The 19,713-nt window shown below is 40.0% G+C and overlaps 1 protein-coding gene across 2 annotated transcripts; it reads left to right on the top strand.

Annotated features, from left to right (window-relative positions):
* The first annotated feature begins 4,074 nt into the window (after positions 1-4,074).
* COQ10B (coenzyme Q10B) lies at positions 4,075-19,296 on the top strand. Of its 2 annotated transcripts, XM_036421432.2 has the most exons (5): positions 4,082-4,303; positions 8,482-8,631; positions 11,483-11,675; positions 16,861-16,962; positions 18,277-19,296. In XM_036421432.2, exons 1-5 carry the CDS (start codon positions 4,125-4,127, stop codon positions 18,442-18,444), a joined length of 792 nt encoding a protein of 263 aa, XP_036277325.1. In that variant the 5' UTR covers positions 4,082-4,124; the 3' UTR covers positions 18,445-19,296. The 2 variants fall into 2 exon arrangements, with proteins under 2 accessions (XP_036277326.1, XP_036277325.1); XM_036421433.2 differs by lacking the exon at positions 16,861-16,962 and having other exon boundaries at positions 4,075-4,303.
* Positions 19,297-19,713: the final 417 nt, after the last annotated feature.

Here is a 19,713-nt window from a genome sequence, read left to right as displayed (position 1 = left end):
GTTTGACAAACTTTGTAGCTGGGGATTTCAATTCCACGAAGCATCTAATGATTGCAATAAACAAAGCAAGAATAGAAAATAACCATCATACATACGCACAGCAGCTAATATTTCTGTAAATGTAAATAAAACCATTCTACCCTCAAACTCAAACGACTTCCCTTTTCATGTGGGCTAAAACCCAGAGCTGGTCCCGTGACCTCCCAGGCACTCTGAGGAAGCCCTCCCTGACTGACCTCATTGGCTACCACTCCTCACTCGCTGTGACCCAAAGCCCTTGCTCTTCAACAAGCAGGGCAAGGTTGTTCCTGCCTGGGTCCTGTGCACGTGCTCTCTCCTCCACCTGAAGTAACTTCCCCCCAATGGTCACATAATTCACTTCCTTGCTTCATTTAGGCCTTTGTTCTGTGCCTCCTCAGAGAGCCACCTGCCCGCTCTACAGAAAATTGTACCCTGCCTGACCCCCTTCCATCTCCTTGCCCTGCTTTTTCCTACAGCGCATGATTATCTGACATTGTGTTACATACTGGTTAATGGATTTCCCCCTCTAAAATTCACCTCTATGATAGCCCGGCTGGCTTGGCTTAGTGGTTGATTGTCAACCTATGAACCAGGAGGTCACAGTTAGATTCCTGGTCGGGGCGTGTAAGAAGCAACTGATCAATCTCTCTCATCATTGATGGGTCTCTCTCTCTACCTCTCCCTTCCTCTCTGAAATCAATAAAAATATGTATTAAGAACATAAAAGGGCCCTGATTTGGCTCAGTGGATAGGGTGTCAGCCTGCAGACTGAAGGGTCCCGGGTTCGATTCCAGTCAGGGGCATGTACCTCGGTTGCAGGCATATCCCAGTAGGGGGTGTACAGGAGGCAGCTGATCCGTGTTGGTTTTTTTTTTTTTAAATATATTTTATTGATTTTTTTACAGAGAGGAAGAGAGAGTTAGAAACATCGATGAGAGAGAATCATCAATCAGTTGCCTCTTGCACACCCCCTACTGGGGATGTGCCCGCAACCAAGGTACATGCCCTTGACCAGAATCGAACCCGGGACCCTTCAGTCCGCAGGCCGACGCTCTACTACTGAGCCAAACTGGTTTTGGCTGATCCGTGTTTCTTAATGATGTTTCTAACTCTCTAGCCCTCTCCCTTCTTCTCTGTAAAAAATTAATAAAATATAAATATATTTTTTTTAAAAAAACATAAAAGAGACAGAATTCTCTGTGGATACATCCATGCTTTAAAAAAACAGACTTTTGTTCATTTATCCAGCACCTAAAGTGGCAAAGAGTAAGCGCCCCCCTTCCAACTATTTGTTGATATATTTAATCAACTATTTCATTTACCAGGTGTACCGGTTAATAAAGCAATTTTATAATCAAAGATAATTTCAAGAGAAATATCAAGAGAGCTTTATTCGCCCTAGCTGGTTTGGCTCAGTGGATGGAGCGTCGTACTTGCGGACTGAAGGGTCTTGGGTTCGATTCCCGTCAAGGGCACATGCCCGGGTTCCAGGCTCGATCCCCAATGCAGGGCGTGCAGGAGGCAGCCAATCAATGATTCATCATTGATGTTTCTAACTCTCCCTTCTCTGAAATCAATAAAAAAAATACATATTTTTAAAAGTGCTTTATTCAAAGTAATGTACATCGCTAGTTATACATTTCCCCTATTTTTTTTTTAAATAGATCTTTATTGTTCATATTATAATTGTTCCTCATTTCTGCCCCCCCTCCATTGCTCCCCTCAACCAGGTCCCCTATCTTTCAGGTAATTTCTGAATACCGTCCCAATAGAACTTTTCTTGTTTTGAGGCAAACCATTCAGAGACCCAATTTTCCACTTCTTTGTATGTTTTGAAGTGCTACTCAGAAAGTGTGTGTGCCATCGATCAGAAAAAGTGGTAATCTGAAGGAGTAAGACCTGGTGAATATGGCAGGTGGGTTAATACTTTCCAGGCAAGAACTTTTAACATGTTTTTAACTGGTTTTGAAGTGTGTGATGGTGCATCATCATGAAGCAAAATTGCTTTACCGTGTCTTCTGGCCCCTTCTGGTCGTTTTACGATCAAAGCGTGGTTCAAATTGATTGTTGTTGATAGCAATCAGTATTAACAGTTTCAACTAGTTTTAGAAGCTCATAATACATCACACCTTCCTGATCCCACCAAACACAGAGCATTGTCTTTTTTCGAAGTGATTTGGCCTTACAGTCAATGTTGATAGTTGACCTGGATCAATCCATGATTATGTGCGTTTGGGATTCTCAAAATAAATCCATTTTCACAGCCAGTCACAATTTGATGCAAAAAATACTTTCTTTTGCCAAAGCCAGTTTGGCTCAGTGGATAGAATATTGGCCTGCGGACTGAACAGTCCCGGGTTCAATTCCAGTCAAGGGGATGTGTTTTGGTTGCGGGCACATCCCCAGTGGGGGGCATGCAGGAGGTAGCTGGCCGATGTTTCTCTCTCATTGATGTTTCTGACTATTTCCCTTCCTCTCTGTTAAAAAAATCAATACAATAGATATTTTAAAAAATACTTTCATGCCATTGAAGCAACATTTTACTGATGACTTCTTGGTTTTCCATTTGTCTTTCGTTCAGTTGATGTGGCATCCATTTTTCTTCCTTTAAAATCTTTCCCATTTCTTGTAAATGATCGGAAATTGTTTGCTGAGCAATGTTCAATATTTCTGCAAGTTGTTTTTGAGTTTGACATGCATCTTCATCCTATAATGCTTGTAATTGTCTTCAAATGTTTTTTGTTGAGCTGGATGTTAGTCTTTCACATCGACATCATCCCTTTTAAAGCATTTAAACCAGCATTCACAAGTATCTTGAGATGGAGCATGTTCACCATAAGCTTCTCTAAGTATAATATACAATAACTTTCAGCAGCACATTTCTTCAAAATAATGAATTAAAACTTCCCGAAAATGCCTTTTTTTGGCACGAAATTAGACATTTTTAAGCATAAGAATATCTATGATGTTAACACCTTCAGCAAATTTGACATGAAATTTTGAAGCTTGTTGTCAACACAACAAAATCACATATATATCAACATATGTGTAACTCCATCTATTTTTTTAAAATATATTTTATTGATTTTGTACAGAGAGGAAGGAAGAGAGATAGAGAGCTAGAAACATCGATGAGAGAGAGAGTCATTGACCAGCTGCCCCTTGCACACCCCCTACTGGGGATATGCCCGCAACCAAGGTACATGCCCTTCACCGGAATCGAACCCGGGACCTTTCAGTCCCCAAGCCGACGCTCTACCCATTGAGCCAAACCGGTCTCGGGGTGTAACTCCATCTATTGAAAAAAAAATCCGCATTAGGCAGGAAGTAGTGTTGCTATCCTCAGTTTACAGGAAACTATGGTGTAGGAAGGTTAAATAAGAACCTGGGAACAAAGGGAGGGGGAAATGTCAGGGCTTGGTAACTGATTCCCGAAATGGTGAATGGGAGCAATGGCTGTTGGGTTTGTACACATCCAGGTAAACCCCAACACTTCAGGATCATCAGCTAAATAAGCTGTTGGCCACGCAGGAGGAAGGTACAAAGAACCAACGTCCCTTCCCTAAGGACATGGCTTTAGGTTGCCCTCCCGCTGCCCCATGGAGCCGGCACAGCAGGTACTGGACAGAGGACAGACAATCATTAACAGCCAGCCTGCCCGCCGGGCCTGGCACCGGGAGCCACGGCGGGGCCGGCTCGGCACGCACCGCTTTGGACAGTTACACAATTAACACTGAGGACATCCGGCTTCCCCCCACGCCCGGGCGGCGCTCACGTGTCCGGCCTCGCGACCCACAGCGAAACCCAGCCTGCAGAAGCGCGGAGGCCGGCGGGTCTCGGACGGAGGCGGAGTAAACAGTCCGCGAGCGGGAAGCCCGGAGACTGCGGGGGTGCCGGCCCGGGGGTGGGTGTGTCCACAGCCTGGAGCTCCCTCTGATTGGCCCGGCGGGATGACGTACACGCTGACTCTCGGCCCTGAGGCGGTGGGAACATGCGTCAGCTTTACGCAACCGGAGAGGAAGAAGGGGCGGGTCCGGAGGCTCAGGACGGCCTCCCATTGGCCGCGAGGCGCCGGAACCGGGCGGGACCTGGCTTCGGCGGAGATGGGCGGCGCCGCGAGTTTGGTCCAGGAGGTGGGTACCGGCTTCAGTGAGACGATCATGGCAGCTCGAACCGGTCAGAGTATCCTGAGGAAGGTGATCTCGGCCTCAGGATGTGGTCCAAAGTCGCCGGCAGCAGCGGGACCCCCGGTTTCGGCGCAGGGGCCTACGCGGAACGTAAGGTAATAAACAACAGCGGCGCCGCGACCCGGGAAGTTTTCCGCCCGGACGCGTCGGGGTAGGGGGACGGGGGTCTATGAGTTGACCGGGACCCGGACCCGAACGGAAAGGGTTCTGGGGTTCTCCATTGGAGAGATTTGGGCGTCGCGTTTCTCCGCGGGGGCCCGACGCTCGCCAGCCTATCCCGCCGGCTCCGTGGCTCCCTGGCCTCGCGAGAGGCGGTGAATCATCGGGCGCAGGCGCCCAGGAGCAGCAGATAAGCCGGCGGCCTCGCGTGCCTGGGGCTTTTCCGCTCTCCTGCCCGGCGCCGGGCTCTGCGCCGGGAGCGAACCCCTCCTCCTGCGCCTCCTCTGCGCCTCCCGCCCCGCGGGCCGGAGGACCGGGCGTGCTGCTTTCTCGGGTTCTGGTCGAGGTCTTTGCCCCCGCCCTTTGGTTCTTGCAAAACGAAATGCAGCCGACGTAAGGGACTTGAATTTTTTTTTTTTTCCCCACTGCACTGTAACTTGCAAGTCCTGTAACCTTGAACTCAGAGTCTGTCTTCGATTTTCCCTGTTGGTTCCTTTTTTGGGGGGATGGAGGGGTGGGGGTAGGGTGGGGATAGAGATGGGGGAAGGTGGTGGAGAAGGACGTGAAACGTGAAACATTCCTTGCTTCCTCCATCCCTTAGTTTCTTCTCACTTACGACAATGTCATTAATGATGCTCCAACATTGAAATCGGTTGTAAACAATACGGAACGGAGGGAGAAATCACGCGTCTAGTTGAGCTCCAGGGCGTTTAGGTTCCGTGAAGAATTTTTTAAAGGCCAACGCATCCTTTTCAGACAGATAGTGGTTGAAATGGAAATAAAAATCCTCTGAACAACGTTTACCCCTCTGCTTCAGAAAATAACCTGAGAAAGCAGTTCCAAACAAAACACACACCTATGGTGCTTTAGATCTGCTTGTATTACTCTTACAAAACGTTTGGATTGCAAATAAGCAAAAACAGTCGCTTTTAGGAAGACAAGTACAATTGCTTTAGTGTCATAATTAAGGCTTACATTTCAAGATAAATACCTACTGTTGATGATAATGAAGATGGAGTTTATGAGTTCTTTGCTGGTCAGAAGCATTAACATGGATTCTGGCCTATGAATCATCAACATAGATTGTTATAATTATATTAGTAGATGACAAATAGTTATGACACTATTGTACTTACCTAGTTATTAATAATAGTAAAGGAGCAAAGGGAAGGCCAGACATTATAGGCACGTTCCCTGCAGAACACTGGGGGAAGGGGTCAGTTTAAAGGGAAGACAGACCTGCCCGGTAAGGTTGGGGTGGCCGGGAAGCTGTTGCGTTTCTGTCTTACCTGGGAACAGAGGTCTTTGGCCAGAATGGGCATAGCTACTTCCAACATGCAGAACTTTGGGGAAATGTAATCCCCTAAACAAAGAAGCTTGCTCTCTCATGTTCTTGGCCCTCTTGGGACTCACGTGACTCTGGCTTATGCGCCTGCTTCCCTGCATTTGCCCACACAATGGACTCATGGACTGCAGCTGGCCTGATGCTGAACCGGACCCAGCTCCAACCCGGAGAGGAAACTCGGGACACTGGCTTGGCTTCTAGCTTTACTGAATCCCCCGCTGCACTTCTACAGCTGGCCTAAGGGACGTGGGCCTTTAGAAACAAACCCACCAGCATAATTCCAAGGAGATAAAGCTTTCTAACGTATCCCAGCCTCCCATGGGGCCTCCGGAAATTCTTCCAGCGGCACCCCAAGAACCTCACTCCCACTGGCAATGGGGGAAGACGAGGTATATTTTTCTCTGCTAACAGTTATATGTAATTACAATAAATATATATTTAATAATTATATTATTATAGAGTATTATACATACTCTAACATTTGAGATGTAATATGGGAAGATGAATGACCAAAAAAGCTGTCCTTCATCTGGTCCAGTTTTTATTTCATGGTTAAGCATATATATGATTGTATGTCTCCTCATATTGCAGTTGAAGACACGTTATTCTTGATAGTGTATGAAAATAGATGTGCTGTCCAGGGCATTGTTACCATAGTCTGAAAACTGAGCAGGTAAACTCCTATAAGCTTGCTTTAAACACAGGGGTTTTGTTAATGATTATAATTGGATTGTGTAGGGGTTTCTTTGAGGGACTGAAGGGATGGTATTACACATGAACTTACTACCAAACTCAAAACCATATATAGTTAGAAGTAAGAATTCTATTAACCATACCTTCAGTTCAGTTCACCTTTTCAGAGCAATGATCTCTCTCTCTCTTTTTTTTTTTTAATAAAAGTTTATCTCATAGAAGCTTTTTTTTCCTGATATTGATTTATCAGAAAATTAGTATAATTGTGCACAATATCTTTACATAATTGGTTTTTATAATAGATAACAAGGTATCTAACAAAAAGTAGGGAAACTAGGTAAAACTGTTACAGCAGTTAAAGACAAAATCTAAGAATGTCTTAGAAGGGAAACAGATAATTAGACATTTTGTACACCAAATTTGGATTTGTAGTCAGTGTGGCTAACATATTCTAAATTATTTTTGTGGCTTCTTTTTAAAAGATGGAGCTAAATTAACTTCCTAATTATTATTATTTATTTATTTTTTTAGAGAATGGAAGGGAGGGGGAGAGAGAGACTGAGAGAAAGAGGGGGTGGGGTGTGTGGGAGGAGAAAGAGAGAAACATGAGTGTTAAAGAAACACATCAATTGGCTGTCTCTTGCATGCGCCCTGACCAGGGCCAGGGATTGAGCCTGCAACCAAGGTGTGTGCCCTTGACCTGAATCAAACCTTGGACTCTTTAGTCTGCAGGGGGACACTCTGTCCATTGAGCCATCCTGGTCTAATTATTTTATTTCCACTGCTCTACTTTATTTATCGGAATATGTGCCATTCACTTTTATTGATATAATCCCATGTTAAAGTAAACTATAGGTTTACTAAAAGATTAAAATCACTTCTTTTAATATTATCTTCACCTTTAAAATAAGATTTGCATAACACCCTTAATCTTCTCTAGGAGAGGAATCTATCTAAAATCTACTAAAAAAGAATATCATTGAAATATGTCCTTACCATTTATTATAAAATCAACTACTACTTGTGATGTCTTAGAAAACTTGGAATTCACAAAGCAATCTTGTTTTATCATGTTTCCCCCAATATTTAATTTCTTTTTTTTTAAATATTTTATTGATTTTTTACAGAGAGGAAGGGAGAGAGATAGAGAGCTAGAAACGTCGATGAGAAAGAAACATCGACCAGTTGCCTCCTGCATAACTCCTACTGGGGATGTGCCCGCAACCACGGTACATGCCCTTGACCAGAATCGAACCTGGGACCTTTCAGTCCGCAGACCGACGCTCTACCACTGAGCCAAACCGGTTTCGGCCCAATATTTAATTTCTTGAAATGTTTCATCCTTTTGTGCCAGGATGATGAACAACCGTTCAGATAGGGTGACCCGGTCTCCAATCTGAGAGTGAGACCTAATTTCAAATCTAATAGAGAAGATAAAAAATTAAGGAACCCTGCCCTGGGCGGTGTAACTCAGTTGTTTGGAGCCTCATCCTGTACAGCAAAAGGTGCAGGTTTGATTCCTGGTCAAGGCACATATCCAGGTTGTAGGTTCAATCTCCATTCGGAGGCAACTGATCACATCAATATTTCTCTCTCTCCCCTCTCTTAAAAAAAAAAAAAAAAGCATTAAGGAGCCTCTTTGGTTCCAGCTGGGAAAACAACCTTGGTAAGATGAGTTGGAAAATATACAATGAATATTGTAGCAAGTTTATGGCAAGATTTTGTTGTAATGTGACCACCGCTAAAAGCCAACGTTTTGGGGTTTGGGGAGATTCCCCTTGTGCCAGGAGCTTCTAAGCCTAACTGTAAACTTATTTTAGTTATGGTGCTTAAGAAGCTTGTTTCACTTCAGGAATATTGTTAAGTGGCAGAGCCTTCTAAAGTGTGACAGTCATTTTACAATCTCCCATCCAAGTACTAAGTACTAACCAGGCCCGACCCTGCTTAGCTTCCGAGATCAGACGAGATCAGGCGCGTTCAGGGTGGTATGGCCGTAGACTCATTTTACAATCTCTATCATTTTGTTTCCTCTTAATTTTTAATGTAATCTAAATCACATACTGTTTGTCTTTTTAGATACTTAGCTTCCTGTGGTATACTGATGAGCAGAAATCTTCTACTACATACCTCAGTTTTGCCCAAGGAAATATATGCAAGAACTTTCTTCAAAATTGCTGCACCGTTAATAAACAAGAGAAAAGAGTATTCAGAGAGGAGAATTATAGGGTTTGTATACAGTAATAGTTTTACTAAAGAGCACGTTCTTTTCTATTGAGTATTATGCCTCTTTTCTGGGTTCTCTGCTTGTAGGCTAAGTGCTGTCCTTATAGTGGCCTTTCTATACCTATTGCTTTTTATAAATATATTTTAAGTGGATATAATTATATGGTAATTTTATAGGATATATAAAATAATTAAGCTGTTATGACCTGCATTATTATTGTACATTATTCTTTTCTACAGTGGCACCATTACTAATATCTAGGCACCAAATATGTTTTAACTAGCTCCCTCACGTACACACATGCAGAGATAAGTACATACAGACATACTGAGAGGCCCCTACCATCTAGAACCTTTTCTGTAAAGGGCCAGATAGTAAATATGGTAGGATTTGTGGGCCATACTGTCTCTGTTGCAACTATTCAACTCTCAATGTAGCCCCAAAGTAGCCATAGTAATAGTAAATATATAGCCAAATATCTAGTAAATAAAAGGGCATGGCTTTGTTCTAATAGAACTTTATAAAAACAAGCATTGGGGCCCTGATCTAGGGGTGTATGTAGCATAGGATAGAGATTCTGCAGTTCTGCTAAACCAGAAATACAGCATCCATCTAATGGGAATTTCTTTTTTTTTAATATATATTTTATTGAATTTTTACAGAGAGGAAGAGAGAGGGATAGAGAGTTAGAAACATTAATGAGAGAGACACACCAATCAGCTGCCTTCTGCATACCTCCCACTGGGGATGTGCCTACAACCAAGGTACCTGCCCTTGCCCGGAATCGAACCTGGGACCTTCCAGGTCATAGGCCGACGCTCTATCCACTGAGCCACACCGGTTCGACATCTTATGGGAATTTTTACAAGAGGGTCCTCATTCCATTACAGGCCATTGGGCAGTACATGAATTCTTGTAAAAGTACATTTTATTCATTTATTTAGTTGCTTTTTTTGTTCTGATTTTTCTGAAGTAAAGGGCATTCTGCTGACTCATAACTTTTGTTGCTAAATTATCTTTATTATTGGCTAGTCACTAATAGTTAAGGTAATGCTAGCAGGGGTATGGATAAACCCCAGTGTTTATTTCTTTCTCATGTAAAGTTCAAGTGGGTAGTCCCAGTCCATGAGCAGCAGTCCCCCTAAGTAGTAGTGATTCAGAAACCCAGACTCCATCCAACTTGTGACTTTTGTAATTTTTTAGTCAACCGAGTCTTTCTCTTTTTTGTTTTATTTTTCAACTACAGTTTACATTCAGTATTATTTTGTATTAGTTTTAGGTGTAGAGCATAGTGGTTTGACAGTTATATACTTCACAGTGGGATACCCCAGATATTTCAAGTGCTCACCTGGTAACATACATAGTTATTGCAATATTATTAACAATATCCCCTATCCTGAACCTTAGGTCCCTGTGATTATTTTGTGACTACCAATTTGTAGTTCTTAATCCCTTCGCCTTTTTTACCCAGCCCCCAAGTGCCCAGCCCTCTGGAAAACATCAGTCTGATCTCTGAATCTATGAGTCTTTTTATTTGCGTTTTTTAAAAATATATTTTTATGATTTCAGAGAGGTAAAGAGAGGGAAAGAGAGAGAAAGATCAGTGATGAGAAAGACTCACTGATTGGCTGCCTCCTGCATGTCTCCTATTGGGTATTGAGCCTATAACCAACCAGGCATGTGCCTTGACCGGGATTCAAACTGTGACCTCTTGGTTCATAGGTCAACACTCAGCCACTGAGCGATGCTGGCTGGGCATGAAATGTGCTTTATTTCATTTAACAATTTATGTTAAATCTTTTTGCTGTGGACTAGAGCAAGCATGTCAAACTCAAAGGCTAACACGGGCCAAATTAACAAGGTTTAAGTTTTTGTGGGCTGCAAAAAAACAAAAGCTTCAATTTTCAAAAAAACGTAGGTTTATTTCGATAGAGACATGCTAAATACAAAGGGCTGAAATAAATGAGTTGTCATTAACATAAAATAATAGAACATTTTAATAAAAATTAATATTTTTTCTTTGAACATTAACTTACTAGACACTGAATAACTACACAAATTAATAAACATAATGCAAATAAACATATTTTTCTTGTTCTCTGAAAGTGAAATATTTCCTGTTGCGCACACCAAACAAGTCATTATAAGACTAATGACGTGGCAGTCGGCTGCTAGAATATTTGTTGCTAGTATTAGTGGAGAGAAATGGTTTGCCTCTCCGTAAGGGAAATAAATGCAACACGATTATAGTAATTAGTCATTATCGAATGTTGTAGTTATTAATAATTATAAAAATTAAGGATATTATAAAAATTAAGTTACAAAAATTTTATTTAAAAATTCTTACATAATGTTATATTGGCTGGGCTGCAAAAATATTCGTTGTGGGCCGTGAATTTGACATGCTTGCAAGTCTAAAGTATATATTTGATCTTTTAAATAACTGAGACAAAGTTCTATAATGTGGGTGTACCAGAATTTATTACTATCATATTAAGCATTTATTAATGTCTAACAACTGGTAAACATTAAGGTTTTTTTCTCACAAAATCAATTTTTAAGTGCTGGCCATTAATTAAAATAATAAAAAGTATATCTGCAAGCCAGATCCAGTCTGTGGTGTGCCAAATTATGACCTCTGCTATATGTGTATATTTGGTTCCCTTTCATTTTGTGTTCCTCTAAGGTCACTCATTTCAGAGTTATGTATGGTTCAACGTGTCCTAAGTGATTTATTGTCTCATATGCAATAAGTTTTATTTATATTCAATTTAAAGTATATGTATACCTTAATTATATTTATATAATTAAAGGCAGTTAACAGTTCTTTTTTTTGTTCTTTTTTCTTTAAAGATACTCTATGCAGGAAATGTATGATGTTGTAGCAGGAATGGAAGATTACAAGCATTTTGTTCCATGGTGCCAAAAATCCAATATAATATCAAGGAGATCCGGATACTGCAAAACACAACTAGAAATTGGGTTTCCACCTGTATTGGAGCGCTATACATCTGTAGTAACCATGGTGAAACCACATTTAGTAAAGGTAATTGTTTTATTTCTTTTAAATATTCCCAACATATTGATTATATAAAATGGATTCAAGTGTAATTGATTTAAAAGATTTTCCTAAACTAAAGGAAGAGGAGGAAAATAACCACTAAAATATGAAAATGAGCAGCTTTTTTTTCTTCTTTCTGTTAAAGACTACTCACGGGAAAGACTGGGCCACACAGTGAGAAATGTTTTAAGTTAATCTTTGCACTTTTTTTTTTTTTTTTTTTTAAGTGAAGGAAGGGAAAGCTGTGAAAGGATGAAGAGAGAGAGAAAAGATAAATGTATAAGGCACAAATATTGCTGTGGTCCTGCCATGTACCAGGTACTGAAATGCCAGCTGCTGTTACATGTGCTGTCACATGTGTTACATTAACCATCTCACCCTTGTCAGCAGAGCGAACACATATGTATAGGAAAGGTACCGACTGCAGCACACAAAAAGGGCAGGATCCACAGGGTAATACCCCTTTTTTTTTTTTAATTCCTAGAGTGCAGTGACATGGACTTTTACAGCTGAGTTATGTTTTGTGCCCACAGGATTTGGTGGTGATACAATTTTTTGGTAATCGGCCAGAACTAAGCACCTTTGTCATTTCTTTGTGGGCATTGAATGAATTGTAACTCAGAGTAGAAAGCGTATGCTTGTTCAGTGAAGCTAAGACATTTAAGTCCACCCTAGTCTCACTCTCAAAATTGGAGACTGTGTTCCATTCTGGGATTTTGCCATAATTATGAATGTTTTAAGAGTTTTTACATACTAAATTGCCTAATTTATAATACCCTGTTTCCCGGAAAATAAGACAGTGTCTTATATTAATTTTTTCTCCCAAAGTTGCGCTAGGTCTTATTTTCGGAGGATGTCTTATTTTCGGGGAAACATGGTAGCTATAATTTAAATAGCTACTGTTTGAGCTCTTTGTAATATTTGAATTACTCATTTAATCTTCACCACATCCCTATGAGATTCAAATGTTATTATTCTTTGTATAGTTGAGCAAAATAAAGCTCAGAAGAATTAGATAACTTACCCAAAGTTAAAAGTTTTTATAAGATTCTATAACTCAGTCTTTCTGATATCATTGAATATCTCTATAATCTTTATTTCCTGACTTCAATCTCCTACCATTTAAACTCATAACTTAAATCTTAAAATATTATAAGTGTCTAAAAGAACTCTGAATAAAATCTCATTTTCTCCCTCTGGCTTTCTTCTCTTCCCTGGCTTCTTAACACATACAGGATAAAGCCAATCGTTTTACTGATCATTGGTCCATCTTCTCCACCATCCTCCCTCACACACATAACATTACAATTAATGTCAGGCAGTACCATACATCTTCAGGTTCCATGAATGTATCATACAGAACTTACTCCACAGCCCTATGCCTTTGCATGCTGTTAACTCTTAACTGTAATGAACTTGACTCCTTGCCTGTTGATTTGTCAAATTCTAGCTGTCTGATGTTGCTTCCTCCCTTTCCTTTCCACCTCTGATTTCTCTGGGCTTTTTACATGCTTTACTTATCTCTTAACTCTAATGTAATTAGTTCTTCATCTGGATTTCTGCTTGACAAGAGTGAGCTACTTGAGGGAATGGGACGTCCTCTTTTTCCTCTCAATCCTCAGGAACAACACTAAAATGATGGGAGCTATGAGGGCTCCTTGCTTACGAAGATCTCACTACTTAGTTCTTGGGTTATTGCAGATCTAGAGATGCTAATAATAATGTCAGGAAACTTCAACACTGTGGAGGAGGGAGGATACTGTTAGAAAAAGTCATAATAAATGTATTAGGTCAGTGGTCAGCAAACTCATTAACAAATATCAACAGTACAACGATTGAAATTTCTTTTGAGAGTCAATTTTTTAAACTTCTTAGAACACCACTTCTTCAAAATAGACTCACCCAGGCCGTGGTATTTTGCGGAAGAGCCACACTCAAGGGGTCAAAGAGCCGCATGTGACTCGCAAGCCACAGTTTGCCGACCACGGTATTAGATGATCATTGCTAGCTCAGTTTTATGAGGCTTAGAGAAATTAAGAACCTTACACAAATTCACTGTATGTGTCATATTCCAAAACTTTTTCCATTAAAATAAGATGCCTCACTTAATGTGCTAATCATGATATACTTGAGAACAACACAACTATATATGCTCAGTTTTCATTTACCCATGGGCTCAGGTACTGGATTATACTTAATACACATTTATAATGTGCAATAAAAATCATTATAACCAAGGAAGGAGCAGAAGCCCTGTGACATTTTCTGTGAATTATTAGCTTCCCTAAATGTGCCTGTGACTTTATGTGCCATTTATAATGTGTTTGTCTACATGAGTCTGTAATGGCCTGAAGCCCTGAGAGTTCTCAGCAGATTTAATAAGAGGCAACAGGTCAGTGACTCTTACTGCCTAGATCAAAACATAAACATTTTATGTGGCCTAATTTCTATGGCCGTGGTCTATTCCGTCAGAACCACCAGCTGAAGGTCATCATCAGAACGCCTACTGTGTTCAGCCTCTCTGCTGTTAGGAATGAGGTCTTTGGTAGTGATGTCCCTTTCAACATGTTGCCGTAAACATCTGTCCTGGGGCTAGATGATCCACATGAGTGCACCACTGCCACATTTTGTGCCCAAGTAGTCAGGGGAAGGTGCTTTTTCTCAGCAGCTGGTTCTCCTAAATTGTTACATCCCCTGTAAGCTTCTTATATGGTTATAAGAAAGGTAGAATGTATTAGTATCTTAAAATTGGCTAGCTGAAATAAAGATCTTATTACAGACTTTTGATGTGCTTAAAAATTAGCTGGTTATTATTGAACTATATATATATAAAGCTGAACTTTAAAATTTTTTTTTAATGTTTATTGATTTCAGAGAGGAAGAGAGAGGGAGAGAGAGATAGAAACATCAATGATGAGAGAGAATAATTGATCAGTTGCCTCTTGCACACCCCTTCTGGGGATCGATCCTGAAACCTGGGCACGTGCCCTGACCGGAATCTTAACAATGACCTCCTGGTTCATGGATTGATGCTCAACCACTGATCCATACCAGATAGACTAAATTCAGCTATTAAAGTAGTATTTCTGAAATCAATAAAAAATATTTTTTAAAAGTAGTATTTTAATGACTAATTTACAATGTCTAAATGAATATTAAGACATTCACTTGTTTCCATTTTAACATGAAGATTTTTTTTTTTAATTGATTTTTTACAGAGAGGAAGGGAGAGAGCCAGAAACATCGATGAGAGAGAAACATCGATCAGCTGCCTCTTGCACACCCCCTATTGGGGATGTACCCGCAACCAACGTACATGCCTTTGACCGGAATCGAACCTGGGACCTTTCAGTCCACAGACCGCTGAGCGCTGAGCCAAACCGGTTTCGGCACTCGTTTCCATTTTAATAATTAAATTATTTTTTTTATAAACATGTAAATTTCTTTATAAATACCGTACTGTTGTGGATGTAGTTGATCTTTGTAATGATTCTACCATCTGATAATTGATTCAAAGGGAATTCAATGAGGAGGAACCGAGGCATAAACTGCAAATCAATTTTTAACTCCTTGGCTCCCAGTTTGAACTATCTGTGGAGAGATCCAGAATGGGCAGAAATTCTGTGCTTGGGAAGGCTATAGCTAGGGAAGAAAAAGTGATTGTTTACTTTATGGAAAATAAGTTTAGCTATGCAAGTCCTTACTTTGCTAATCTGCAGTGTATAGCATCGGGGAGGGACATTATAAACGCTTGAGGGAATAAGTTATCAAAGAGAAAAGGGGTAGAGGAGCTTTATCATTTATTGGCTCCAATAAATGCCAGAAGAGATGAACATTTAAAGCTTAATTGAGGAGGGTTGTTGTGTTGTTTTTTTGTTTTGTTTTGTTTTTAAATATATTTTATTGATTTTTTACAGAGAGGAAGAGAGAGAGACAGAGAGCTAGAAACATCGATGAGAGAGAAACATCGATCTGGGGATGTGCCCGTAAACAAGGTCCATGAGCTTGACCAGAATCGAATCTGGGACCTTTTAGTCCACAGGCCTATACTCTATCCACTGAGCCAAACCGGTTTCGGCAAGAGGTTTTGTTTTTTTTAATGGTCTGCTGCCGGGGAAAGTGATACATATTCTGGAGATCAGTTGTCTACTAGTATAATAAGGCCCACAGAGCATCTTAGGATAGTAAATAACTTCATCCAAGCTCATAACCCACCCTAACAATGGACTAATGACTGTGGTCTGGCCTCCATTTTTCACACAGCAGAAGGCAAACTCTTCAGTGGGTCTCAGCATCTTTAGTGCTGTAGAATGGGGCTAGGATGCTCTGCACAGAATCTCACTCTGTTGCATTTCAGTGTGCACACATATAGAAAGTAAACGTATGCACTGGAGAGGTCAGAGGTCAGGCACAAGAGTCAGGGCCAAGCTTCCAAAAACTGGTGCCATACAGGCCTCTAGAAATAAAGAATAATGAGTGAAGGATGTGATTGATAAGGAGAATAATCTTTGGGTATGAAAGAAGATAAAATTTTTATAGGAATCTGTGCCAGATACCTTCAAATGTTATAGCCAGCCAAAACTGGTTTGGCTCGGTGGATAGAGCATCAGCCTGCGGACTGAAGGGTCCCAGGTTCAATTCCAGTCAAGGGCATGTGCCTTGGTTGTGGGCACATCCCCCCAGTGGGGGGTGTCCAGGAGGCAGCTGATCATTGTTTCTAACTCTTTCCCTTCCTCTCTGTAAAAAATCAATAAAATATATTTTTTAAAACGTTTTAGCCATTGTAGAGTGATGGTATAAGATAGATATTATACTCATTTTTCAGATTAAGGAATTAACTTGTTCAGGATAACTTTTAAGTGTTAGAGCTGGAAATAAACTTTCAGAAAATCACTCTGTTTTGCTGCTGGAGGGGAGAACTCTGAATTAGCTCAGTGGGTGAGACGATGGAAGAGAGAACAGCTGGCAACCTTGATGGTCCCAGGGGAAAAGAAAATGCTTATATTGGCAAGAAGGTCGTTTCCTAGTACCAAGCTACAAGTGAGAAGTTTTCATCACCGGTGGTCTGACCATAAAAATATTTGCCTTTCAAAGAAGTCATCCTCCATTATAGATTCTGGACAATCCAAGTGGCATTTTATTGCAGCTATATTTTTTCATTTTGTTCTAGGCATCCTGCACTGATGGGAAGCTTTTCAATCACTTGGAGACTGTTTGGCGTTTCAGCCCAGGTCTGCCTGGCTACCCAAGGACTTGTACCTTGGATTTTTCAGTAAGTCTCTCATATCACAAAGTCCTTCATTTGCTCCAAATATCAGGTGAAGTTGGTTAAAAAAAAAGGAATAATTCACTTATTAGAGCCCATTAATATGCCATTATTAATAATCTTATAGCAATTACTGAAAACTGCTTTTTTTTAATCTCAAATTTTTGAGTATTGAATTTTTCTTTTTACTAATTTTATAAGAATATTAATGAATCTTTCTTTTTCTATTGTGTTTCTTGAGACCTTGAATAACAATTCCTTCTCTACGTTCTAATTTTTACAAGTCCATAGGTTATAAGACATATGCTGACTTTACTACCAGTTTCTTATTAACACCAAGTTAAATTTACACATTGATCTGTATCTTATGATGCAGAAATAAAATGCAAAAGGTAAAAATGTTTTTAGAATCTATGGACTGAGGTATTTTTTTTGTTCACATTACTTTAGCTATAGCACTGTGGCTCTTTCAATAGAATATATCGATACTTGCTGTTTATATTTGCAATTCAGGCATTACATTTTAAGAAATGGTTAATATTAATGGTCATAAATTTCTACATGCTGTTCTCAGCTCTTGAATTGCTTTCATTAAAATATTAGTGGACATTACTGGGGCAGTTGGGGACATTTGAATTAGATTAAATAATAGCATTACTATCTAATAATATTAACTCCCTCTTTTAATGTCCTGGTTTTAATAATTGCACTGTGGTTATAGAATACATTAAAACGGGAATCTGGTTGATGAGTTTATGAGAAATCTTTGTACTGTTTTTACGTTTTTGTAAATCTTAATTATTTCAAAATTAAAAGTTTTAAAACTTAGTAGATATTTGCTCCTTAAAATACTACTTCTCAAAGCTTACCAGAGTTCTATCTTGAGAGGACGTAAGTTCATTGTCTACTTTGACATTGAGCCACCTACCCCATCTGCTTTGTGGATCAGTCTTACCTCCTTGCTACTTCCCAGTGAGGAAGATTACTTCTCTTTCTTATTTCTTACTGGGAGGTAGGTAGATCTAAAAGGGACCCCTTAATAGGAAGCCAGAGAAATGAACATGGTATTCAGCAAAGACTTTCTCCATTTTTTAATAAATAATAAATAAAAGCTGGCTATGCCTTGAGTCATTGGTTTTGCCCACAGTTATGCTTTTTGCAGTAAATATGACTCCCTCTTCTGAGGTGTTCAAAATCTCATCCAGCTCTGCCTTCCACCCTGGGGCAAAGAGTCCATTTCCCAATGGGAACACAGTGCCCTAAGTGGAGATTTCGTGAGAAAAAGATCTTCCTGAGTTAATTGTGAACATTTTCCTACAGGTTTCTTTTGAATTCCGCTCACTTCTACATTCTCAGCTTGCCACATTGTTTTTCGATGAAGTCGTAAAGCAGATGGTAGCGGCCTTCGAAAGAAGAGCGTGTAAGCTGTATGGTCCAGAAACAAATATACCTCGGGAGCTAATGTTTCACGAAGTTCATCACACGTAAAGAGAGGAAAGAACTGGACTGGTCACCTACTTGTGACTTCAGTGTATTCACTTTTAGAGCGTGCTTTTATCATTTGCTTTCAGAAGCCAGAAAGCATTTGTTAGCCCAGCTTTGATTATACACCTGCACCATCGAAAATTTGCACTTGGAATATGGAAGCACATATACATAGAATTCAATCACGTATGATTCAAAGTAATGTGTACGTTTGCATATTTACCATCAATGAGATGTCATCACTATTGCTAGAATACTGACGTCACTCTTCTGAGAGAAACTGAAACTAAATTTAAACTTTTTAGTTATCACTTTATCCGAAAGAGGCTAGTTGAGATACTCATGTAGTATTACAATGACCATATCATGTTTAAGTTATTAAATTCAGACTATTTATAACTGTCATAGAGCCCGTGTCATGGGTTAGGATATTTGTGTAATCATCAGATACAGTAAAAACATTGACTTAACAATACCGTTAATGAAGGTTCCTTGGCACCTTTTTAAAATTGTTCTCATGGTAGTAGGAGATAATTCAATGCTATAGTGAGGTTAGGTCCCCTGATAAACTCCTGGCTTTTTTTGGTGAGTGGTCCAGAGCTTTACGCTACATTTTTTATAGTTTGCAACCCTCTCCCAGGTACTTGGCTCTTTCAACAATGCTGATTGTGTATCAAATTGTGTCTACAACAGTGGGCAACATGAAGAGAAGTTGGCTGCTGTCTCCAGCACCACGCATCCCTATTTTCTATTTATTGTGTATACTCACTTTCAATAATGTATTTCAAACTGATATTTTTGTATACAAATCAATGTCAGGACTGAAGTGGTAACTTAATAAAGTTAATTTGTTTATTTTTTGTAGTTATTCCAGTTATTGAAATCTTCCTGTCTCACTGTGTATTTACATAAACATAGTAAAGTTTAGTTATAGCATTTATCGGGTCTAGTAATGATTAATGTCGTTTTTTAACATTCGTTTAAAATCTTGCTTGGCGTTGACTTGTATTGACATAACCTTCAAACACGTGGTATCTACAGAACGTGTGAAGTGCAATTAACAAGTTTTGCTTGAAAAAGTTTGCGTTTCGTTTGGTTTTTGTTGCAAAACTAGGGCTAAGAAGATGGCGGATGAAGAGCATATTCGGCACTGCATGCTTTACGAGTTCCAATTAGGAAGAAAAGCAAGTGAGGCTGCAAAAAAAATCTAGTGCTCTTGGTCAAGATGCAGTTAGCGCCAGAAAATGCCAGCGTTGGTTTGAGAAATTTCGC

This window comes from Pipistrellus kuhlii, unplaced genomic scaffold, assembly GCF_014108245.1.
Source record: "Pipistrellus kuhlii isolate mPipKuh1 unplaced genomic scaffold, mPipKuh1.p scaffold_m20_p_7, whole genome shotgun sequence".
In the NCBI taxonomy this organism is placed as follows: Eukaryota; Metazoa; Chordata; class Mammalia; order Chiroptera; family Vespertilionidae; genus Pipistrellus; species Pipistrellus kuhlii.
Note: the sequence above shows the minus strand (reverse complement) of the source record. Positions and strands in the feature narration are given on the sequence as shown.